Genomic DNA, 27,301 nt, shown 5'->3' on the forward strand with positions numbered 1-27,301 from the left:
GTAAAAAACAGGTGGACTGGGCACTCCCCTTAGCGAGTCAAACCAGACGGATGTGCCCGAAAGACATGGAAATCAACACCTGCACCTCAACAAAGGCCACACTGAGGGGCTAATAAGCCTTCCTTTCTCTCTTTCACTGAACCCGCAGTAGTCTGGCTTGGCGGTGAGAGAAAAGCTTCCCTATCCGGAGCCGAATTGGTGCACACTAATGGCCCTTGTTGATCCACGCTGGCACCAATGAAGACCGGATACTTGCTTGTGAAGATGCTCACATTAACCAAAGTGAGCCAGTTCGTCCGGACACAGGGCTCATAGACTTCGCCTGTCTTCTTTGAGCAACTTGATAAAGGCCTTTTTGTGGCTTGACAGAGGTGGTTTTTGACCTCACACTGAAGGTGTTTTAGCATCCTAATCTAATTCCTATTCACCATTCACTGATAGGCAGTTGTTTAGAGGACGCCAGAATTTGACTGTGGTTTGATTAAAAACAGTCCGATAAGACTAACCAAGCAAAGGCTAAACCCATGAGAATGGGGTAATCAGGGGCTGAAATCAAGAGCACCAATATAATGAAATCATACCGATTTTGATACTGATTGGATCATGTTCGTATATATAATTGAATTTTTAAACCAGCTTTGAGTACAATATATTGCTTGCTAATTAGCAGTAAGCACCTATCAGTCTTTACCTTTGAGGTTTGTGGTGGCCTAAGTATTTGGTTATCCTCCTATTTGCGTTTTAGTTTTCAGCCAGAGTAGATGCTAAGATGAAAATCTCCTCACTAACAGACTCGTTTGTGCAGCTCCAGCTCCAGCGAACGCACCACAGTTCTCCCTGCTCTTAACGAGCCGCTCACGTTCATTCGTTTAGAATGTGACAACGGGAATCAGAGCTCCCCACATCCACACACCCCCCACCGTTAACATCAGAGCGCCGATCTGTCTACACAGATCACAGATGAACAGACGGCAGACTCTTTTTTTTGTCTGTCATGTCCTGCTTAATATTCATGAAAGCAAATTGGGAAACAGTCATTTGACAAGTGCCTGAGTGAGCTCAGGCCCATGGGGAGCCGCACGCAGGAAGTGTGTGCTAGCATTGGATGAAACGTTGTCCTGTTCGCTCCAGACCTGTTCCTTGTCTCTTGTTCCTGCTTACTCCCACTAGCCCTTGCTCACTCACCCTAAAGTTCCCCCAGGCTGTGTGCTGAGTATTGCCTTAATCACCCCAGGCCCAAGCTCTGCCTGTCATGGTAGACCATCTACGCCATGTTAAGGTGATAATGCACACAGAGGCATTGCTGTTCATCAGCCCTGATATACAGCAGAGAAGCAGGAACCAGTCCAAAAAATCGTAAAAAAAACATTTGAATGGTAGGAAGATGATGATGGTCTGAACATTATCTCTGTAATATGGATCTGATTTTCAAAATGTTTCTTCATAGTATCGCGTTCAAAAGAAAAATCTCGGTTAAAACTCTGGACCAAACACCAAAACCGAAAATAATATGCTATTATTATTATTATTATTATTATTATTATTAAAGATACATACTGCATATAAATTATTATTTTATTATAAATCAGATATTGTTAGGTCATAAAAAAATTGTTACAACTAGCTGGAAAGGTAATAAAAATGTAGAAATCTTTACTTTTCAAGAGAAAATATATAAAACTATATGCGTATATAATAACTCTCTCTCTCTCTCTCTCTCTCTCTATATATATATATATATATACATATATATATATATATATATATGTGTGTGTGTGTGTGTGTGTGTGTGTGTGTGTGTGCGTGTGTTCTGCATGCATTTTTCCTATTTAATTTATTCATTTTCTATTATTATTTCAGCCCCTAGGTCTTCATGTCCATTAGAGAAGCAAGCACATAAAGCTTCATGGAAAATCATTTTAGTATTGTCTCTAATTTGATTTAAAAATAAAAATAAATATTCGGAATGGGTCAGTTTAACCAAACAAAAAGTACCATAATCCTTAGTCAGGTGTAGAACTCTGCGTCATACATGCATGAGTGCAGCTTGTTTAACTGATCCAAAATGAGACATTTTAACATTATAGTACCCTCATTTCATCAAAACAGCTTGTTTTGTTGCATGTGCATATGGTGCATACCATATGGTTAACGATGATAATGTGCAATCAAAGACCGATTAGCTTTAATGCTCAACAGCAGTGACAGGATTGTGTAATAAAAGATAAGTACTTGCTCAGCCATACGCAGAGCATTTTTTAAGTTGATTTTTTTTGCAAGCAATCTTGTTTCATGCAAGGATGGCTGTAGTGTAATTAAATTATGCTGTTTTTAAAATAGTTGATTAAGTAACAAGATTCTATATTAAGTACAAGAATTTTTCAACGTACCCTTTAAACCAGGCATGCATTGCCGTTCAAAATTAAAAGCCTTTAACTACGAAATGGTAAAACTGATCTCAGATCTTAATATCCCAGCAATAAGAAAAAAAAAGCAAAGAATGACAGATCAGGGAAACATAATGTAACTGTAAGAGCAAGTTTTGGAATGGCTGTTTAATGGTTGACTGCTTAGCTTTTTGCCATAAATGATCATAAACATTCATTCTATGCTTTTCTACACTAATTTGTATGCTAGGTTTATTAGACGCCCTAATTATCCATCTAATTCCTAATTTTCAGTTGTCCATATGGTTTGTTGAGTTTTGTCACAAACGTGATAGATACAGCAAGCTAAAAAAGCATTAGCGATGCTCATTTACGCTCCACTATAGCTAAGAATGCTAGATAGGTATTGTAAGCAAAAGCCATAAATTACATTAAATTACAAATAGGTTACTTATAACAGTTTGTTGTTATGGACTGGCAGGTGCCAATTTTTAATCTCAAGTTTTTCAGTGTTGTTATTTCCCTGTTAAAATGTATGACATTGAATATGCCTAGTTGCATGATTGGCAGGTAGACCGAGTTTAGCACGATAATCTCTAATCTCTAATCCCTTGATTATTGTTTTTTTTTTTACTAATCTTGTTATCGTTGTTGGTAAAATTTGCTGTAGGTGATGGTATTTCTAATATTTGAGTACACATGGCATATTGTTTAAGTTAGCACGTAACAGCATGGGTTCTGCGGATGCAGAGTAACTAACCTTAAATTGTTGAACCTCCATGACAAAGTAATTTGGTGAATTATTGAAACATTGTCAAATTTCTTACCTTTTTTTGTATTTCTGGGCAGGATAGCAAGTTGTTTGTTATGCCAAGGCCCAATGGAGGGTGATGATGGACATGATTCATTCACTCATCTCCAGTAACCTCTTTATCCTGGTCAGGGTTGCGATGTATCACGGTTACACTGAGTGCAAGACAGGAGAATTCCCCCTGGATGGGATGCTAGTCCATCACAGGGCACCATGCACACACACACACAAAACTAGAGAACCCAGAATACCCATGCAAACCTGGGGAGAACATGCAAAACTCTGTACAGACTTTAACCCGAGCTCACGTTTGAACTCAGGACCCTGGAGCTGTGCACCACCATGCTGCCTCGATGGACATGACCGATGTCCAGATTGTTTGGGACCTGAACATCTGCGCCAGACCCTGCCCTAACTGCAGCAAAATGTCATTAGCCATGTGCAAAGCACACCATGCAGGATATAAAAATACTGCCTTCTATTCATCACCTTCCTCTGGCAGTGCACAGCCACAGCAAAGAAGTGAACAGAAGACATTGCTGGAGAGCCCACTGTAAAGAAAAAGGTAAGCTCCCATTGCTGTGTTGCAGCAGCAGGAGCAACAGCAGAGAAGAAGAGAGAATGCCTTTACTACATGTAAAGGTTTGACACACATTTGGGGAACTGGTATCAGACATGGGCCAAACGCGAGAGCTGTTAGTAGAAATACAACAGTGCATTGAAGTACATAGTTCAAGGGAGCCAAATACTAGCATACAGAAACAGACTCTGATGTGCTATCAGTTCCTGCATCTCATTCTCTGAAATTGAGGCCCACATAAGCAGCCAGTGCTCGGCATTGAAGGAGATTTGAAGTGTAAATCAGAGTGTAAAGCAAGAAAACGTGCTACAGGCTGGTGTTAAGGCTGCCAAGGCAAAATTAAAGTTGGATCCCTACACCAAACGTGGCTGGACAAGTTCTTAATCCATTTTATGGTACATCTGCCCACATGAGTGGCTGGGCTCTTCCACAATATACCAATTTCACTGACAAGCTTTTATTTGTATTTAATAGCATTTTGAATCTGCAACTTGATAAAAGGACAGGCCTACTGGCTGCAATGATAGATGCAGAAACCCTACACTTGAGACCTATGCCTTTAGTAGAAAATCAAAATGCATGCCTTTGGTACCTGGACAGGTCTTTGACACACAGGCTGAAGAAGCATTAAATAATTGCCTCCTTCTCTCTGGGATAAGAGCAAAATATGTGACACATGTCTCTGCACATTATTGAAAGACCACAACAGCAGATGGAAGGAGCTACATGGGGTGCAGCAGGACCACAATGGTGCTCTCACAGTAACCTAGGACACAATGGTGGTTTTGTGCCAGAAAAGGGCATAATCAAACCTCTAAAGCGCAATTTGTTAAAATAGCCGGCGGATCCAGATGCCAGTTCTGAAATCATATGGCCAATCATATGATGGCTCTCCTCTCTGCAACTATAGCATTGGAGCTTTTTACCAACAGACCAGTGGCCACTACCAAACACGGGGGTCTGCGCTACAGAGGTGCAAGACCCAAGCCAATTGGTTGTACCGACTGGAGAAGTGCAATAGCTCACGATATTTGTAAGAATAGCCTTAGTGCCCCTGCAACACCAGGGTCTATGCATAGTCCCCTATCTGGACAACTGGCTGCTGTGTGGACAATCCCAACCGCAATTGATGAGCCAGACAGAGCTTCTTATCTCCTGCTGTGGAAGCCAGGACTGAAAGTCAATTAAGAGAATGGCCATTTGACAAGCCGTGTAGCTGGTACTGCAACATTTTCAGGAATCTCTAAAAGAAACACATAAAATAGTGTAATATAAAACTCCATTATGGTGTTTTATATCAACCACCAGGCTGAGTATTAACACAATGAGTGATTCTCAGTTTGTGTAGAGTCTAGTATTTGCACTATGGCAAGGAACCTTCACGATGGCCACAGCAAGAATGGCCACAGGAAGAGCTTGACATAGCGCTGGCCTTTTATAGGCTGCACATGTGAGGTCATGGTCACAGCATGATGACTTTACTATTAGTACTCAGCAAGGAAATGAGCAAACAGAAAAACTCCAAAGGAGTTCCAAAGGAAATTACCCTGGTTATCCTCTGTTCAGATGTAGAACCACAGTTACAGATGTTAACTTGTGTTTTGGTGCAGATGGAAAGGCAAAATGGAGTTGAGCAATTATTGTGTTGGGGTTTGTCATAGTAGCCTCAAGTGCCCATTAGTGAAAGCAGCATGAAATGCCTGGTTAGATAGTATGTGTGACTGCTTGCTTTGTCTTAATCCAGGCTGATGGACAGGCCTTTGATTTTAACATCTAACTGCCTACTTTGCTTTTCTTTTCTTTGGTTCTTTTCTACAATTTTTAGCTCCATAAATATTTGATGTCTTCATTATTTCTACCAAAGCAATATTAACTCTGCATAACCTCTGAATTTTAAACTAGTTTATAATATTTATAACATTTATAACATATTTCACATCTATTAAACTGATGGCTTTGCTTTGCTTTTAGAATTATGGACTTAAATAATGGCTGAATATTCACTTTGAGGTTGGCTAGATATGGACTGGCAGGCTCCTGGCATAAACAAACCCTGCTCTCTTTTACCCTCAGTACAGTGAAAAGCACTTTGATTCCTGCAGTCAGAATATTACATCAATGCTGAAGAACAGCCTTTCTGAGGGTCGATATGCTTTCAGACTGAGCACTGGTCCTCCATCTCATCAGATCACATCTTATTAAAGTATTTCAACAGTACAAGTAAATTGTTGAAAATTGCAAACATAATTTCTTTTGAATTTATGTCATGTTATTGTAAACATTTGTTCCTTTTTAAATATGCATCAATTACCAAACAATGTCAGCCAGTGTAAAGTGGTCACAATTGTAGTGTGCACAAATTTCCTTACGTTCTAATGTTTCCTTCTGAACTAGTCTTGCTAGGACTTGAAGAAGTGGATGTAAAATAACCTTATATATAGAGCTCCAATTGTTTTCTTATTAATAAGACTCTTTTTGTTGCTGTTAAGGCTACACTATATTATAAGTTTGCACTGATGCAGAAATTATGTAGCAGTAATTCTAGTCACACCATCTTTTGTGGAACAGATACATGACCTATTCATGTTTGTGATTAACACTGGTTGCTCTGTGGAGCCGTGGCTACAAGCAGAACTCAGAGGTGATTACTACGTCCACCACTCATAAAGACACTCTGATGTAATCTTGGTGTCTGCTTCTGCTTCTCCAAACTTGAGTACTGAGCCCACCCTGGCAGACAGTATTGATAGCCTGCCATCCGACCATTCTGTTGGCATGACATCAGCAGCTACTGTACTTCAGGCTAAAATTGAGACTGCCTTAGTAAAGCTAAAGCCTGATCACCCACCTAACACAAGTGATCAGTTTCAGTGTGCAAATGAGTGAATGGGCTGTCCCACAATGTACCTCATTAAAGAGCTCTCATGCGTCAAGTGCATTGATGTTAGGACCTGATAAAATGATAAATCAGTTCAGGGACCTTCCCTTTGGGTTAGCTTGGGTGTTCTCAATATATGTGCAAGCTACTTTAGAACCCCTGCAAGGCCAGGATCTTTGTGTATTCCCATATTTGGGTGTTTGGCTGCTGTGTGGACAGTCACAACAGCAGGTCTTTGATCCAGACAAAGGTCCCGGTCTTGCACTGGAAGCACTCGGACTAAAAATCAACCTAAAAGCGTCCTTCATAGACTGTTCAGTTTATTGGCATAAAGACAGATTAGCACAGTAGGTAAAGGAAGTGATTGCATAGGCTTACTCCAATTCAGTTCAAGAGGTCTTGCAAGGACTGTTGTGTTTGACATTTGTATATGCCTTAGTTATAGATGCTACATATTAAATGTTGTTAACTGCACTCTGTGTGTGGTGAAATTGAGTGATTCTCATCCTCAATAAAGAACAGTATCGACACTATTTATGAGTTCTAGCTTATTGACAGGACGGTACAATGTCAGGATATGGTATGGACCCTGTTGATGATCCACTAGTTGTGACAGAAACCACCTGTCTAATACAGACAGAAATAGAATAGAAGATTGCAAATATAACCATGGTTCTACGATTAAGTGAAGGACTGCCAAAAAACTGGTAAACACGAATATCCAGCCAACGAATGTCACATATTGGCTACCCATGTTAGGTCAGAGTCATGGTCACAAGGTGATAGCTTGGTTATTTGTCCTCTGCAAGGAAACAAACACAGAAAAAACTCAGCTGGTAACAAAGGAAAAAACCCTGAAAAAAGTCCTCCTCTTAACTGTAGAACCACAAATATTCAAATGTTATTCCATGTTCAAAATGTACACTGCATTTTTTCATTTAACATGGTATTTTTTTCTTGGTTTTTGTGCAAGATGAAATAAATTAATTGTACATTCATTTTCAGTATGCTTCTCCTGGCAAGGGTTCTAAAAACAAAACAAAACTAAAAATGGAAGCCATAGAAATATTGTGTGTGTACAAATTGAAAGCAGCATTAATTTTATTTGTTCTTTTTTTCTGTATGACCTTAGCATGATGTGAATGTGAAAAATGGCAGTGTGCTCAAACATTGTGAATTTAGCTCTTTAGAAAAGTTTCTAAAACTAACATACAGGTGTCCTATGCAGGTCCTATTATGTTAAAGAATTTTTAATATTCATTATGTTAATGTTATATTCACATGGCCCATCACAGCATTAAAAGTAATTTTAATTAAACACGTTATTCATTTGCATAGCTGCACACTCATTTCTTTTACTGAAACACACAGTTAGTCAGCAATATTCACTGGACTGAAACTCACTAAGCCTGATAAATAACTGTACGTTTAGATGTAGATTATTAATGACATCTTAAACATGCCATTTTTTTATTCAGTATGCAATGTAGTTTGTGCTGACACACACAAAATAGGTCCACAACTTCTAGTTTGATTACTGAAACTAGCGTGTATAAAAACTAAATAAAATATGTCTAAATGGCAAAAGCTATTCATTTCAATTCATTAAAAAGAAACTACACTGATCTGCATGCTCTAATGAATTATCTTGACTTATAGAATTATATTCAGTGATGAATATAGTAAATAGTACTTACTAAAGAGAGATAATTTATCTGTAGGTCAAGAATTTATATTTTTTAATATTACATTGCCCTAACAGAACTGACAGACTTCAGGAGCTTTGGGAGCCTAAAAGCCTACCATCATAATCACCTGCTGTAATGATCCTACTTTTATTCACACAGCCCAAAATTATGGAATAGTTAGATAGATCCGTGGATAACTTTATTATTGTAAAGTCAATGATTTTATTGCTGAGTTGAACTGAAAAGTAGGTGGGAAATCTTATTTAATTATGGATGCAGATGATGCATTATTGAACAGTGTCACTTTAGTGTCTTTATTGTTCAGCACATGAAAAATGATGCCAATTAACAATTTCTCCTCAGGGCACAGCAGAAAGGTGATGGGTTGAGACATGGCTAGTGTGATGAAGAGAGATCATAAGGACCATTGGGCTGTTTCTGTTGGACCTTGGTTGATGTAGTTCAGTTGTGAGGTGTGACCTGCTGTTCAGTGGGAGTTTTCTGTTTTGGACTCATTAAAAAAAAAAAAAAAGTTGATACAGCATTTAGGCTTGTCACAATTATTATATAAGCAAATTACCACACTGAAATTTTCAAGCTGACCACCATTTTTTGAAATGATCATGATTAATTGCTTGAAATCGCATTGATTTCACACGAGAGTATGTGATTATATGTGATATGTGAGTGAGATGTGATCATGCCCCTTGACCCTGCGTATGTGAATTCAGAAAAGAAATGTGTCATCATGTAAGTAAGTAAGTAAGTAAACCCACATGCCCTACATGTGAAGAATGAACATGTGAAAATAAAAGAATGTGACAACAACCACATGCAATACACTAACGTGTGAGAATAAGTGAATCTTGTGAGAAAATCACGTGAAAATAAATTCACATGTAAGGTTTGTGTGACTTTATAGTACATTAACCCCTTTGTGTATTTCAGTAATAGGATTTCTTTATTTATTTGTATAGAAGGCAAACTGGTTCGACCTGTCAGGAAGGATAGAGTAACTCATATAACCACTCTTTACAACCGTGGTAAGCAGAAAAGCAACTCAGAACACATAAACCTTGAGGCAGATGGGCTAGAACAGCAGAAGACCCCATCAGGTTCCACTCCTGTCAGCCAAGAACAGGAATTAAAGCACTAGCTGTAATTATCTGTATGACAGATAATTTGGGACAAGTTGACAGGTTTAACAGTATTTAAAGATTTATTTACTGTGTGGTATTCACAGTATTTGGCGCAAGCTGTTCATTAGTTTGTTGCTAATAAAATATCATTCATGTTTACATGTTTAAACTAATTTTGATTTTAGCAAGTGCACTTTGTTTGTGTATTTATCAATTATTTTATTAGACACAGATTAGGAAATGCTGGTGTGCATAATGACAGTCTTTTGTTATGTGGAACTCAGTTATCCTTCATAAAACGCTCTTCTTTTGACACCCACTGCATCATTGCGCTTAATGAAATAAGACCTTAAAGGCTTCCGAACTCAACAACCTCACGATCTTTCTATTATAAGAGGAGCAATTTTTCACTGGTTAGGTGAATTTATAGTTCATAAGAAGATCATTTTTGTATCCAGGACATAGAGAATGAGAGAAAGCATTATGAAACATGTTTGTTAAAGTGAGGGTATTCCCATTGCCAGCAGTCATAAGTTGTTTTAGCATGTATTACTCTCATGTGTGTCTCTGCCTATATTCATCCATGTGGACTTTAGTGTATATTACTTTATGAGTGAATGCGGCTGATGGGGGGGGAAACGGATGGAAACCGCTGCAATTTGAAACCTTGTTAGAAATTTATGAAGTGCTAAAATGCTCCGTCCCCAGGGAGAGCGCTGCCAGATGTCACTGGCGAGACGTTTACTGCCAAGCTGAGAGGAAAGCTCTGATGGCGGCACTGTAGCATCTCCGCCGAGTGCCTTTTGAACAACGGACAAGCTAAACAATTAGCAGCTGGGGAAATATTTCAACTCTTCTGCAGTTTTCCTCTGCTGGTAGAATCACGCATTAGAGCAGGACAGCCTTTGTGCTCAGTAATGTTGAAATAGGACAGGTTCCATGGCCCAAGGGGCTGGACGATGACTTTTCGGCAATATTGAAATTGCATTTTCATTTTCAGGGTTATTTCTGAAACATCTGAAACTTTAAATATTGTCACTAGTTTTATTGCAGGTGCGCTGTGAATGTTTAGCCAACTTTAATGCACATACAGACAGCTTGTGTGGGACAAACCACAAACATGAGTTGCTAGTACAGAGAGCAACATGTTTGCACTGTTGTAGGTCTGCTAACTATTAGTTTAGCTAGCAGTTTAGCTCATTTCCAGCTAATTAACAGTTGTGACGGCACTGTACATAATTGAACACTCAGCTGATCAGAGGGGACGAGGATGATTAACACATACTGCCTTTTGCACTGTTACAGAAAACATTGCTAGCTTGCAGTGCATTGTGGGAAAGCCTGAGCCACTGAGACTACATTGTATGAAAACTTGTTAATAATGACTCTCTTGTTAGAAGGGTTTATAGTGTTACAGCATGGACGTAGATTTGCCTTGAAAGTTGGTCAGGACCCATGGAAAGAAATGACCCTGAGCCTATATGGAAAATTTCGAAAAACAATCACCTGCAAAACTGAGAGCAGCCATGTGCTGTGCTGAGTAGATTAGGTTATTTGCATACACTGGATAATATAGCGTGAAAGTTTCATTTTGCGTTATTTTTAAGTAGAAAACAGAAATAGCAAATCAAGCACTACAGATATTTGCATGTTATATTTACTAAAACAGCACAAGAAAGCACAGAAATTACTGCTCCTTGCATGCTTCACATGTGACATGTCTGTTGTAAAATGAAATTCATCATGGAGTGGTTTTGGTTTCTGGTGTATAATGGGCTTAAAACATGAGCTTCCATTTCCATTTTTTTTATTTGTGTAAAAGAAATTCCTATGGATTTCTATGGAAATTTCTATAGAAATCCAATGAAATCACAAACTCACACTATCTGTTCATTCTTAACTATTTAAAATCATAATCTGCAATGATATTCATATTCATATTTGGATAGCCAAAAATGTAAGGAAAGAAAAAAGAAAAAGGCTGTTTATTCACTGTCTCATGCCACGAGCTGGTTGTTAGGCACCATATTAACAGCTAGACATTAAATTAGAAAATGTCTTTAAATGGGAGAACGCATGAGAAGTGTTTGCTTTAAACTCACTGAAATATCAAAGAAGAAGCAAAAAATAGAAAATAACAATTTCAGCTAGCTAGCCCTCCATTAAAAGCCCAAATATTGGTAGAGACATTCCACCTATTGTGAAAGTTGGTAATATAGCTGTAATATATCATGTATAGGTGTTATAGCATGTGACAAAAGATAATAGTGAGAAGCAGCAGAGCTTTAATAATTAACACTAAAAATAATTTTATTTTAGAAAATTAGTGTTACAAATAAATTTTATTTTCTACTGTGTATTGATTGTGTAGTGTGGAAGAATAAAAGCCTATATGATTATAAACTAAACTGACAATTAGCTTTTACTGTCTGCTTTTTACACCTGTGATTTTATTCATTACCATTGTTTGTAAAAATTCTGTAAAATCAGAGCTGGCCAAGACATTTTATTATTTCAGAGAAGAAAGATGAACTGACACTGATAAATTTTACCTTCTACTACTGTAACTCCTAGTACTACTTGTAGTTAGCCACCTAAAGTGCTGCGAAAGATTGTGCTTTGACCATTTATTTATGAAAACTAGTGCAGTAAGGAATAGAATTTTCCTGTTTCCTGTCTCTAATTATAGTAACATCACTAACATATTACAATATTGAAACTCATTTCTGGCTAAACACATTATATATATTTATGAGTAGTCATTTATGGTGCTTCATAAGATGAAACTGTAAAGGGGGTCCATCTGAACAAATGATCAAATATTTAACACTGCAGAACCACTCTGTCACATCGATCCATCTACATGTGGTTTCTCATAGAATTTTAAAAATGTGGCATGACAACACGGACCACTAAGATTAAAAAAACAAACAAACATATTGTTAGTTGAAGTAGCACATGTTAGATAATTACATGCCTATAATATTTGCAGCTGATTCTCAAATATCACAATAATTGAATGGCAGTTGTATGCAGAAATAACACATATAGCATCATGTTGGATATTTCAGAGATCATGTCCAGGTGTTTCAACACCTGTGGTGAAACACAAGTGTCAGAAATGACAGATCATTGTAAGCAAATTTCAGTCTTGTTATCTTAAGATCGCAAAATTATTTTCTCACGATCTCTAGTCATAAACATTTTATCGAGATTGTCGCTTAACGTCATTACACAACACCGCAGATCCTCATTCAGTCCGGAAGATTCTGTCAAAAAAAAAGGTCCATGCTTCTAGATTTGAATTCTCGATTTAAAACTTGCCTTGAGTTGCGTCTACAGCAATAACGTGATCGACTGTAGGTTAATACACTCCTCCCTTTTTTTTCTTCTCTCCAGTTTTTGGTGAAGATCTACATTCCAGCTTATATTTTGTCAATGCATCTCTGCAAGAGGTAGTGTTCTCCAGCACTACAGGGGCACTGGTGCCGTGTCCGGCAGCGGCCGTGCCCCCCGCTACGCTGCGCTGGTACCTGGCCACTGGGGAGGAGATCTACGATGTGCCAGGCATCCGACACGTGCACCCGAATGGCACACTGCAAATCTACGGCTTCCTCCCCTCCAGCTTTAGTAACCTAATCAATGACAACACCTACTATTGCACAGCAGAGAATCCGTCAGGGAAGATCAGGAGCCAAGACTTGCACATCAAGGCTGGTGAGTTTTTATGAACCCATAATAGATAATTAACTTGAACATTTTGCTTATTGTCAGAATAATCAATTTAAGCAGTTATTGATTACTATGTAGTTATTGATCCAGTAGCTTATAATAGGAATGATGAGGAATAGGATCATTTCACTGTTAATGTGACACTTTAACATCACAGCTTAAATCTAATGTTAGGTTTGAGGCAAAATGACCTGTTTCATGTTTAAAAAAAAAATACTTACAATAATTTCACTAATAAGCATTACATTGACTACATTCAGGTCTCTTTGATTATTAAATTATGAAAGAATAAAGAAGTATTTACAATAATACATTTTATATTTTCCTTTATGAACATAACTAATTACATTTATTATTTTATATTTTATATTTTTTATGAACATAACAAATTACATTTATTATTTATATTTAACAATATTTATTATAATTTATATAATATATAATATCTCATGATAATCAAAGATGACTATCAAAGAATGCATATTTATTTTAAAATGAAAATATATTTTTAAAAAAGTCTCTGTAGAGTTAGCTAGTATAGATTACAATTAATTACAAATTTTGCAAGGGAATTGCAAGAGTATGTGTGTTATTTTCTATAATTATTGTATACATTATGCTGTACTGGTGGTATTTAACATCTACCAATTGTAATTATGTGTATCATGTTTCTATAAGCAAAGAATAAAAACATTATCACTACTTACATTGTTAATTAATTAGCATTACGTAATAAAGTCATGGCAAATCAATATAAAAAAAGCAATACAAGTTAAAAATAATATTATTAACTAAGAATATAAAATGAACAAGGAAAAAAGTAGCTTGAAAAACAATAAAGAATTCTCTAAAATGTATTAATTTTACTAAAACAGTAAAAAAAAACATCTGGTGTCACTTTCTTATGCAGCAGCTGATTCTTAGGTGTTTTTTTTTTTTTTTTTTTTGATTTCATGCTCCAGAATTGGATAACTGAATTAAATACAGTTGGATAGTTCTTGTTATTGAAAAGCAGTCAATCAATTGAACATTTGAGAAGTAACGTCATTGTAGGAAACCTTACTGGGATAGATTTCTCTTGTAAAACTTATATTATATTGGTAATTAGGCTATAATATACAGTATATAAACATCTAAATATATTAAAACAGTTCACAGTATAAACACAATCCATAATATTTATTTAACCTTGCTCACAAAAAATTATGATCTTGAGAAAAACATCTTTTGTTGCATTGAGAAAATAATTAAGAGATAATCACAAGATAACTAGACAGAAGAAAATACACTTATTTACTCTTCTAGCCAACAGAAAGTCCCCGAGCATGTGAAGTTTTCTGTGTCTATTTCTAAATGAGATGAAGGAAATAATTTGCAGTTGTACTGCCGGAAATGAGAAGCTCCAAGTAGTAAACAGAACATGAGAGTTCAACAAAAATGTTTTTGTTGTAGGCTCTTTATGATGGATGCAATACTGATTAAAGAGATTAACACAAAATCTTAAACCTTAAGTACAGGGTGTCCCAAAAGTCTCAATACACAGGACAAATGAACACTTTTAAGCAAAATGTCTTCCAAAATTTACTTACTTAGTGTATATTATATTTTAAGAATGCCTTTGAGGAAAGAAGAACGTATTGAAATCATTTTCATGGCTGGATCGGGAAGCTGTCGCAAAGTTGTGATGAACTTTATCAGGATACATGGCGAGCACATCACACACCACACTGCTGCCAAACTCGTTAACAAATTCAGAAAGACTGGAAGTGTTGAGGAAGGACCGAGAAGTGGACGTCCACAACATCCACAGCAGACGGTGCTGGCATACATAGTCCCCTGTGTATGGAGACTTTTGGGACACGCTGTATAAAATATTAAGGAAATAAAATTGTTTTTTTAGACAAGCAAATTGTTCCTTGCAGATTTATGCAAATCCACGTTAAGCAAAAACAATTAAGCTAAGAGTTACAGTAAATCCGAAAAAAAATAAAGTCAATTCAATACTTTGTTGCTTCTTTGTTTCAGTATTTCGGGAACCGTACACTGTCCGTGTGGCGGACCAAAGAGTCATGAGAGGCAATACAGCGGTCTTCAAGTGCATTATCCCAGCCTCGGTAGAGGAGTACGTCACTGTTGTATCATGGGAGAAAGACACTGTCTCACTTGTCTCAGGTAAGAATCTAGACGCAGGTTAAATCTTACAATCGTATAAGTTAGATATTACCATCGTTTCTGGTGTGGCAAAATCTTCCTATACTAGACTGACTAACTTTCAGTTTGCTAATATTAAGGTTTAAGAACTAAATTTCTAAAGGTTTAAGAACTAATTTAATAAGGTCATTTCTGAAAAGAGCACAAATACCACACTGTTAAAAGCTTCTCAGTATAGATTATTTTTTGAGTCATTTTTTTCAGTAAAAGACCCTCAAAATGAGGGTTATTACACTTGCACACCTCACTGTATTACTCATGTAATTCAGTTTGCTTCGTCTGAATTCTGCAATAGAGCATGGGCATGTCTAATCTAATTATAAATAAAAATCAAAACAAATGCCTTGCATTTTAAAAAAAAAATCATTTCTATATTATAAATTCCATTTGAATTTTCTGATTTGTTTTAGGTAGTGTTTAATGTTAAAATAAAGGTTTTATTTTAGAGTAATATGTCTCTTTAGTTTAAAGTGGTAAGTCAATGTTTTAAAAAATAAATGCTATAGTAAGTGAATAGGCTGTTAAACATAATGTATACTGTATGTAGTGCATACTGTATACTGTAGGTAAGCAAAGTTATTGAAATTCTGGTATAGGAAGATATTAACAGCGAATAAGTAATGAAACAAAGTGATTTAACTGCAATAAATGCATATGAAGTAAATTTCATTTAACTGATTAAACTGAATATAGTGTATTGGTAGACTCCTTCACATAGTGATATGTTCTATATTTATGATAATAATAGACTGTATGTAATATCATGAAACTATTTTGAGACAACCAGAAGAAATATTTCATGTCTGATATTTATAATGAATAAATATGCAGTTAAAATTGGTATGTTGCATAACTTCATAGACACGCCCACCTCTATAAAAAGAAAAATCCTCATTTTTATCTGAACATTGATTTGCTTTGCAAAGCAAAAACAGAACAACCTTGTAAACTAAGATTTAGGATATGAAAGTGGAAAGTAAAAGTGTCTTTTTTTAAAAATTGTATTTTTAATTGTTTTTCATATTATTAGTGAAATGTAGTGAAAATAAAGATTTTCGTGCCTGTTTTATAGTGAATAAAGTCTAAAGGGAAGAGAAATCGTTAGGATTTTAGATATCTTGATAATCTATATCTCTCTCTGTATATATATATATATGTATGTATGTATATGAGTCCTAATCCTAACCCCCAACCCCATCAGGGCCAGTGGATACCTGTTATTTATAATTATAGTAAGTTATAGTTAGTTGTAGTCATTTGCATGTTTCTCAGCTCTTCTCAGTGGAAAGTGGGATGCTTTAGTATGCTAGCATTACCACAGGTCCATTACTGTAGAACATAGCTGAGTGCATTGCTTTACATCTCACTATGTATGTATGTATAATGGAAGGCTCGCCTTTTTTTATTGTTTTTTCCCTGTGGTATAGTTAGAGTCCATTCGTGGTTTCTGCTAGATAAGAATCAGCAAAAACCACAATGTCTGGTCCGAACAAAATCGTGCCTTCAAAGCTTTGTTTGCATTCACATCCTCTTTGGATTAATGTTCTTATATTTCTGTCTATTATGAATCTTATAATTTCATGAATGAGATTCTTAAAAATCTCAAATCAACAAGTAAAATATGTTGGTGGGTGCAGCCACTGAGGAGGATGTTATTTTTAAAAAACAATCGCACGTTATTAATCAGTGTTGCAGTGGAGTGCGCCTTTAGAAATGGAAAAATGACTGTTACTGATTTCATGACCAAATAAAAAGGTAAGGCAGTTTTAGTCAGTGAAATATATCCAGAGTTAATAAAACAGTAATTATGAGTTTATAGTCTCTGTGCATAGTCTTAAATGTAATTATGTTATGCTACATTAATTATGATGCTACACTTGTTGGATGGCGAGCTAGTTATCTAACTCTGGTAGGGGCTAAGTACCCAAAGATCATGTGTGATCACAGGAATCAAAGTTCCTGTAGCTGGAGTGTTACCGATGTCACTGTCAGCATACACAGAGAGAAAATTTCCTGTGTACCCAATCACAGTTCTATTAAGATCTAAAAATAAATTCTGCTTCTTGCTGTGCTAATTTTTTTCAGTGCAGACTCTCTGATTGTTAAGCAGTGCAAATTTCAGTGGAAATTCCTGCTCTGTTTGGGGTCATTTTGCTGATTTCCTGAAGTAATAGGTAGTTATTAGATTTGTTAGTGTATATTTGGGCAGCTGTTGGGTTTTCACATGACTTCGTAGTGCATTTAGGTGCGTAGTGAGAAATGTTACTCAGTAAATTTCTGTGTTAAAGATTGAGTGGTCAGGCAAATATTAAATTATGCTCTGTTGGTTCTCACTTTCTTGCACTAATGCTGGGTTTCTGCATCCTTCCAATATTAGATTGGAAACCAGGAGTCTGCAGAACTGTATGCCTTTGACTTTATTTTTCTCAAACAGTTATGGTTGGGGTTTCCGAGTAGTGCAACAGAAAAGCACTGACCCTATTGTCATGAGGTCACGGGTTTGAATTATGACGATGCCACAGCCATCTGTGACCGGGAGTCAAAAAGAGCAAAATTATTTTCTGGGTGTTAAGGATGGCATACTATCTGTCCCTTGTCACCCAATAGCCATTCGTGGGTGTGTGTGAGCTGATGTATGTGGAAGAGGGTAGATAGCGATTTCCTTCAAGTGTGTTTGAACAGGCAGCAGTTTGAAAAGATGCGGTGACTGCCTTCATGTGCCTTGAAGAACGCATATCCTAGCCTTCACCCTCCCTTGTTTGTAGCTGTCATGTGATAGGGGAGAGCTGGCTGATGGGTGGAAATTAGCAAAGTGACCAAATTAGGACAAAATGTGGTAAAAATCCATTTATGGTCAAGAAGTGCATGTTCCTGTCAATCTCTGCAAATGAAATAGGAATGATATTTCTTCTGCCTTTATTTCACATCCATACTATTCATTCTGTACAAAATGTCAAGGCCATTACAGTGAACCAAACAGGTTATTTGTAGATGCTTCCAAACCTTACACACCCAGTCGCTTCTGCAAGCAACATATAGCATACACTATATGGAATTCATATAGAATCACTTTGTGACCATTGTGTAACTGGACAGATTTTGGTAGGTGTAGTGATGATCAACCGATCTTGCCATATTAATAATGTTGCCATAAAATACCTTGAGATATTACAGGGTTCCAACCCAGAATCCAAGAATTATACCATTAACATTATACTTGTGAAAACAACGTGCTGGTTTGACGTGCCTACCAAAATTGCTGGATTTCCATGACATGCTAAAAATGATGACATGGTGCTACGTAGTTTGTGTTCCAGTCTTTGCTTGACCATTAAGCCACTAGTCAAATAAACCAACTTAATCCATCATTTCTAATTCAGCTTAAAGAACAGACAATATTTCTCGCTCAGATGCATAGACAGGATAAAATATTCATCTCTTCCATTCCTCTGGCATAAATCAGCATTTAGAATGGACGACACGAATTATCCAGCCGTACAATCCCTCTGACGCTGGTGATTTTCCAGCAAATCATGGAGAAGATGAAATGCATAATTACATGGCCGGGCTTGTCTTAATTAATGAAATGTGATTGAAAATATAATTACAATATGAATTACCTCTCAAAATAAGGACTGCTTAGTAGTCATTTGAAGCGGAGGCCCTGCTTTAAATGTGAATGAACGGAATCTAATGATGCCACTAACTTACCATTAACCTGTCATGCATTTAAAAACCGAGCGCGATGGGCGCTTTCGAATTCATGGCCATGCGCCTGTCTCCCGCCCCTCTCGGGCTTTTGATAAACAATTGACCATGCTAATGAAGAGATGAAAGGGCCTGCAGGTGAAAGGGATGCGTGCGCTTTCTGTTTGGAGTTTGCTGAGTGTTATATGCAGTCTAATGCATCTCACAGGGACTGCTTTATTTTGTGTAGAAAGTGGAATAGGAGCTGAATATGGAAAGGAAACATGATGGAGGCTCTCTCTCTCTCTCTCTTTTCTTTTCTCTCTCTCTGTCTTTCTATCTCTCTCTCACCTTTATTTGCTGCCCTTTGTGGCTTTTGTTCTCCGACTCATCCATTTGATCTGGTTTATTGTGCCGGGTTGAATGATGCAACATGAGTATCGATGGTTTTTCGTTCGCTTGTTTGTTTCCTATTCTTTTCGTTTTTTAAATGGTGGATCAGTATAGCAATAGAAAATGAAGTGTCCTGGACAATATCCCAAATATTTCTTTTTAAGGTTTGTTCAGCAAATGATTAACATTAGACAACCTTTTTTCCAGTGGAATATATTTATCTCAAGTTAGTTAGTATGATAAATGAACAAAATGAAAAAGAATTACGCTTTACAATAAAGTGGTGACTAATTTATAAAGCGTGTCTGTTTTTTTTTTTTAACTGGTATGCAGTTATTGTGTTCTGCAGTTTGAGCTCTCGTGCAACAAATTTAATGGCATTTTAGTTACTAACCATAGCAACAAAAAATACCTACCCTGCAAACTTAGTCTGCATTTGAACACACGGAACAACAGTACAATATTAATGGTAATGGTAATAGTAACATTAATAGTAATTTTTTTTACAATATTTTATGGTGTATACTACCAATATCTTTGCCAATATCTCAGATTGATGACTAAAAGAGGAGGAAGCTTGCTATAGCTGTGAATATACAAACTATTTGTATGTAATTATCCACATGAAAAATCCTCCTAACAATGATTTTTACTCTGCACATGGCAGCATTATTCAAATTAAACAGAATCACTAAGTAGTTTTATTTACGGTGATCGCTGCACCTATTAGGGAGCAGGTGTAAATTTTAGACTGCATTGAAACTATGTCACTTATGTCACCATGCATTTTTTTTAGCAATTTGCTAGGTTTAGTAAACTTAGTGCCATTTACATCCAAACTAGACAACGATAGAGCTTAATTTCAGCTGGTGTAACCGGCTACCAGAAATGCATGGGTGGAGTTAAATTTTAAAAGGAACATTTCTTAATACTAATAACACTGCATATATAAAACACTGATATTGCTCATGGTAATAATGTTTTTATTTATTATGCAGATTTTCTTTATCTCTAAGTTTAAAAGAAATGATTATTTTGCATCCCTTTCTGGTAGATTGAAGGGGATTGTTTGTAATGTATCTGCACTCTCGTATTAGGCAGAAAACTAAGCATGAAAATATATGAAACAGTGAGTGAAATCTGCACCTCTCCTGCAGTGTCATAGCAGGCACAGGCTACACATTGGTTTGTTAATTCTGCAATATTTCTGCAATCAAAGAGCCATCTGGATGTGTTGTTGCTGTCTCAACATCAATGTGTTAATTAACAACACACTTTTTTTTGTCTTATCACTATTTCAGCAAAGTAGCCTTCTATATTAGACTATGAGAAAGAATCTGAACACACTGCCTGTTGTAAAAATGACAAAAAAAATCTACAAAGTAAACACATCTGTTTTGAACTGTATTAAAATAGATAATAATTTCCCTTCCTTTCCTATAATCCCCTTCATTTACATAAAGCGGTTCTTCTCATGATGTTTTAATGATAAATGTTTGGTAACACCATTGACCATTAACCCAACTGATAATTGTCTTTAAATTTGATTCTGTTTAAAATAAGTAACCTACATGGTGTTTTTTTTTTTTTTTTTATTATAAAGCTAGTTATTAATTGCAGGGTGCTTCGTTATTAGTTATAAGCTAGTTATTCAAATAGGGAGCTTAGTCAGTATGACATGTACTTCGGATCTTTTGGTTATGAACTAAAAATTTGTGCTCAATAAGTATCTCTTTATGTTCATTCTTCTATCTTATTGTTGGATTATCTAGATCAGGAACGCATACGAACCCAGAAAGGAATGTCAAGTCAAGTCAAGTGGCTTTATTGTCATTTCAACTATATACAGCTAGTTAGTACACAGTGAAGCGAAACAACGTTCCTCCAGTACCAAGGTGCTACATAGAACAAAATACAGAACTACAGTAGACATTACATATATTTACATAAAGTGCACAGCGCAAACATGTGCAGGTGGCACAAGACAGTACAGAAACTATCAAAACAAGGCAATGGGCACGGTGAGTTACAGTGCAGCACCGACTAGCACACAGTACTAATAAAAAAGTGAATCATATGACAGTAGTGCAAAAGATTGACAAAATAAGTTGCTGAATGTAAACATAAGGAGTAGCAGCCAGGTACGTGATATTTGTAGCTTATTAGTGTCTGGCGATGGTAGACACGAACACCGGTCACTCCGATGTCCATGTGCCTTTGAAGAGTCGGGCTAAAAACAAAAACAGCACCATTTTGGATCCGGAACAGCCGCTGCGTGCTGCAGCCGCGCCGCCATCTTGGATCAGCGGACCGAACCGAGTACAGAAAATTACTGTAGCAGAGCTGATAAAAAAACAGGTTGTAGTACAGCGACTCTAGTATTCTAAACAGATCCTCTGTTGTGGTACATCTAATCACATGCATTTATGTTAATTATTTAGCTGAAGACAGCTCATCAGACCAGAGACTAGCTACAGGGCTAGACAAATTAGGCCAGAAAGGGAAGAGAGTTCACAAAAAAATAGTTTAAAGACCAGTGGATGACTAACTAACCACTTCGGATTGTCTTATTTATAGTAATAAATGAATCACTTTCTGGTTAAGCATTAAAAGGTAACTGATGTAACTATTCAGTCATGATGATATCTGGTCTGGACTTTGCTCCAGCAACCCTCCCTTCACTGATCATTATTTTAACTGATGCTGTCTGTAGTCAGGCTCAGCTGTTACACAGGCCATTGCACAACCCCAGCTTTGGCATTTGGCCACAAAATACTGGATATGAAGCATCGAACACAGGTACTGCCAGCATAGTTTGCTACAGGAAATAGGCGAGTGAGAAGTCCTAACAGAAATGTTTTCATCACTGTGCGAGAGACAGTGGATTTGTGCACTCACAGACCAAAGTCAGCACAACCTTGAACAGAGAGCGAGAGAGAAAGAAGCCACAGAAATAAGCTCTTTATTGCTCCTTGCTCAGCCAAGAGTGACACACACACGGCAGACAAGGCGGCACTCGGCAACTGGATGCTGTGCAGAGTGAGTGCATGAGGCCAGAATATTTCTGCTGTAAATAAGACACACCATCGACTGCACCATACAGGCACCAGTGTTACTTTTACATTCTCATTTTCTCTTGCTCTCTCACTCTCTCTCACTTGTTCTCTCTCCTTTCCTCCCAACCTCTGTGCCTCCCTGTGCTGGCAGGCTTGGAAGTAAATTAGGTCAGGGCTCAAGGAGAAAGCGTGATCTCCCCGTACACAGCAGCGTTGCAGCCACCAGCCAAGATTCAGTGATTCACTAAACAATGCACACAATAAAAACCATTAAAATCAGATTAACATGTACAGTGTATAGGTTTGGAAGTATATTGCATAAAATAGTGATGACCTGCTAAGCTGGTAAAATTCAACATGAAGCGCTGAATACAGTCACCTCCCAATCTGATTGGCCCCCTTTGAAGGAACTGTCAGAAATGATCACAGAACAATTACCTACAATATGCTTTGCCTAATACGTCTCTCTTAAAATGCAAAAAAGAGAAAAAAGTTTTGTCTAAAATAATGTTAAAAAATTTATTGGCATCACTAAAGAATATTCAAAAATAAATCCAAAGAAATTGTCATCCTTTCGCTCTCATTATCCAGGACCGAATATGAGGCTGTTATTGCAATTGAACAAATATGTAAAATCGCTTTGTTGTCCATAGCCTTGGAAAAAGTCAAAGATTTTTCAATACAAAAGAGATGGTCAGATAATAGATCATTTAAAAAAAATACCTGAGCAATAAAAATGCCGTTAAGTATAATAAAGATAATAATAAACAAAAAAAAATTGTTTAGAACATTAAACTGCAGTTGTAATAGTTGCTGTATATCAATAACAGCCTGCTTATTGATTTGAAAAAAATGGCAGTGAACTGGGAAAAATGGGAAAATGAGCTACGTGAAAGGCAAGAGGTATATGTATATATATATATATATATATATATATATATATATATATATATATATATATATATATATATATAGTCCAAAAAAACCTGACTCAAAAAATCAGTGCTTTGTGCATCATTAGTAATGAAGAATAGAACTGGGAATAAAAAGAAACAAAGGAAGTGAGGGAGTAAGAGAACAATAGAAGGAGATGGTATGATTTTGATTTTGCTTAGAAAATGGTGTACCTCAAGGAACCATACTTGATCCATAGCACGTTTGTGGTTAATATTCTTCGCTGTAATGGATTTTTTTATATATATCATTCAAATTGAGAAGACAGAAAGAAAAAAAGGGACTAAATTAAAGGTTCTTGCATTGCTTTGTGCTGCTAAATAAGAGCAATACGTCATGTTGGCAATTAGGATGAAAATGACTACAGAACAATGTGTGTAGGCCACTAGGAACTCTGCGTTAATCTTTAATAAGCACTGATGGGTTTATGGAATGTTGTTGTTTGGCAGTGCATGTCAAAGCAGGACTTTCCTGGCTTATGGATTACACCCCACCGGTGCACTGGACACAGTCCAGAGCCCAAGATGGCAGCACTCCAACCGTCAGATTAGCAATAAGTGTGGCATGAGCTAATTATGGCTAGAACAACCAATTAATTTCAGTTTATAAACTCCTGTAAATTTTGAGCTCGTGTTTACCTCTGTTCTGGGGTCAGCTGTGCTCACCTCTGTAAATGGAAAAGGGTAAGTGACAGGTGTTCTGGATCAAGGTGGAAGCTTTCCATATGTTGTTTCAAACACTGCAAACAAAAAAAAAAAACATGGCTGGTTCTGGTGAATGATCAAAAGCTGCTTCTGATGTTGCCTTGAAAGCATGCAGTGCAAAATAGGCTCAATCAGGAAAGGATATTAGGCATGAGTTCTGTTCTATCTAGACCATGTGCATGTTATTCTAAAAGGAGTCTATTGAGGCTAGTCTGAAAAAGAAATTTCTTTTCAGCTTTATTACATATTGTTACTGATTAAAGATGCTCTAAGTGAGAACACCTTTCTACATTTTCTATCACAGTTATAAATCAGTAGCGACTTTGGATGCCTATGCAAAGCTTTTTGGACCTGAGTCTAGTGTACAAACAAGCTAGAAGTGACCTGGGCAATGTTCTACTACAAATAATATTACTATTTAACTGCACCGTAAATATCCGTATCTGTATCTGTATTTGGATTTAAACCTGAATTGGGAGTGGCCTAAACAAAAAGGGTTTAGAAAATAGAGGAAGAAATGCCTGCACTTTCAGGTAATAGTTAACAATAATAACAACAACAACAATAATAATAATAATAATAATAAATTTTATTTTATATAGCACCTTTAAAAAGGCCTCTCAAGGTGTTTTACATAAGCGTATACAGACGTGTATCCAAAAACAGTTAATAATAAAATACAATTCAATTATTAATAACAATAATAGTAATAATAATAATTAAATAACAAAAAACAAAACAAAGTAATCAACCTCATATCACTCAAGAGATGTGTGTGTGTGGAATTGTTTCTTTTTTTTTTTTTAATCTCGCTAGTGCAGCTATTTTATTTTTTTTTGTACCTCCCAGCAATATTTTTTCAACAAATTTAGTTGATTTTTATTTCCCCAAATATATATGACTAATAGGCAACCCTGGCCAGGCAGTTACTAAAGACCTTCGCATGTTGTTATTTGAGCTTCATTTCTGAGCACTCGCTGGCTCTGGCATGAAAGTAAAAACCTCCCACTTGTTTTTTGTCGTCTGTGAGATCCCAGCTCTGATGCACACCTCTAGTCTCAACCTGATGCCCTGAGAACCTTTCTAAATAAAATTACCCTGACAAACTATCTGAATAAAATTAATAGTGCACCTTATATTTGAATCTGTTTTTGTATCTGTTTAGAACGCATTATCTGTTCGATCTGAATAATGTTTTCATATTCAGTTACATCCGTACACTTCACGTAACCTGTAACCTAAACAAGATGTTGATATTCAATACCATCGCTAACATTGTGTGCAACTCATCTGAACAAGTTTCAGGTAAAAGTGCTTATATCATAATAATAAATGACCCAAAACAACTGACTCAGCAATTATCAATGCAGCTATTAACCTGCAAGGCACTCCAGCTGCCGAAATAAACCACACATTGTTGTGGTAACCACAAACCTAATGTAAACTGTGCCTTTCAAGAAATCACCATCTCTCTTGTCATTTTTTCCCCCAATTTGTTTTCCAAAATATGAGTATGGTACCATATGTATCCTACACTATCTTCTGTGTTGTGTGTATACAATATCTTAACACAATGATTTAAATGCTGTTAATTTGACAATTACCCATGGTGAAAGAAATGATCATGGACATCCTGCAAATTTTGGGTTACTGTCTGTGTGGATTTTCTGTATGTTCTCCCCATGTCTGTGTGGGTTTCATCTGGATTCTCTGGTTTCTGCCCAGCTCATAAAAACATTTCTGGTAGGTGGCTTGCATACTCTAAATTGCCCCTAGGTATGAATGAGTGTGTAAATGTGTGTGTGCATGGACTGGATTTCTATCATATTCCTGCCTTATACCCAACGTTCCCGGGATATGCTCCGGGTCCAAAATGACCCTGACCATGAAAAAGCGGTTTAGTGAAGAGGAATGAATGAATGAACTGCTCAGAGCTGGACACTCAAACGTACCCATATACAAATGCACTCTTTCCTTACTCAGGCATCCTGATACTATTCCTATGAATAGAGTATTCCTAATGCAATTTAAATGCATTTATAACATATTTCTAGTATTTAAAATAGTCTATAATGTCTGACATAATCCTGTAAACGTACAGATAAGTAGTTAGAAAGCATGAATATATGACTTAATGCATAAAGTCAGGATATTAACTTAAGCCACTAAACATTATAACAAAGACTCTGCATTATAACATATGTTACAGTTAGCTTGTCTATTTCATCCTTAGCATGTTCTTATGAACAGATATTATATATAACCTGCTATATAACATGACATTATGAAATTATACTAAGCTCATATTGTAAGGTGTTATGGAAACTATTTATGAACAGTTATACTTTATAATATGAAGCATTATAAGATAATGTATAAGTTACATAACATCTCATAAATGTATTTAAAATGCATTATGAAGCCAAGATTCATAGATATTGTTACTTAAGTCCTTATGAAATAAACTGAATCACATTTCTCTCTCTAATATTGCTCCAAGCATTTCAAAACACTTTACAACACTCAAATATGTATCTCAAAAAACATGGTGGTGGATGCATGTGGCCTTTGCTTTTCAGGTTTTTTTTAAACAACAACAAAAAAAAAAAAAAAAAAGGATGGCAGAGGCAGATGAAATTCAGCTGAGGGCAGAATGGTCTCTGCTATATAGGAAGTTCGAAACTATTCCATTTTCCATGTTTACTTTTTCCTGTAAGATGGACTTACATACCTGTTTTATACCAGCATTATTATGGTTCCAGAAAGTGACCTGTACTGAACCATATTCTACCACATCTTACTTACAAATGAAGCATTTGCCTCAGTTGTTCTGTTATCAAATGATACACAAGTCACACATTAACGTTCAGGTCCTTTCATGGTTTCTGTTTTCATAAGCACACTGCAATAACTAAAGTCTGTCTGAAATGACCTTCTATCTCTTTCATACACAATATTAGTCATCAACCTTAGTGACCTTATTACCTCCCCTCGCTCCCTCTTTTACTTTTCTCTTGACACTCGCTTTTCCCTGAGGCCACTCACACCCCCCCCCCCCCCCCCCCCCCCATCGTCCTGTGA

The 27,301-nt window shown here is 36.6% G+C and overlaps 1 protein-coding gene across 1 annotated transcript in view; it reads left to right on the forward strand.

The window, feature by feature from the left end:
* Positions 1-27,301, forward strand: part of dscamb (Down syndrome cell adhesion molecule b) — a 135,162-nt gene that overhangs the window by 12,873 nt on the left and 94,988 nt on the right. Inside the window, exons 2-3 of the mRNA XM_026941410.3 lie at positions 12,883-13,200; positions 15,241-15,387. Of these exons, the coding sequence (XP_026797211.3) occupies positions 12,883-13,200; positions 15,241-15,387 (465 nt within the window). The remainder of the gene's footprint in view (positions 1-12,882; positions 13,201-15,240; positions 15,388-27,301) is intronic.

The sequence above is a fragment of the Pangasianodon hypophthalmus genome, chromosome 21 (assembly GCF_027358585.1).
Source record: "Pangasianodon hypophthalmus isolate fPanHyp1 chromosome 21, fPanHyp1.pri, whole genome shotgun sequence".
NCBI classification, from domain to species: domain Eukaryota; kingdom Metazoa; phylum Chordata; class Actinopteri; order Siluriformes; family Pangasiidae; genus Pangasianodon; species Pangasianodon hypophthalmus.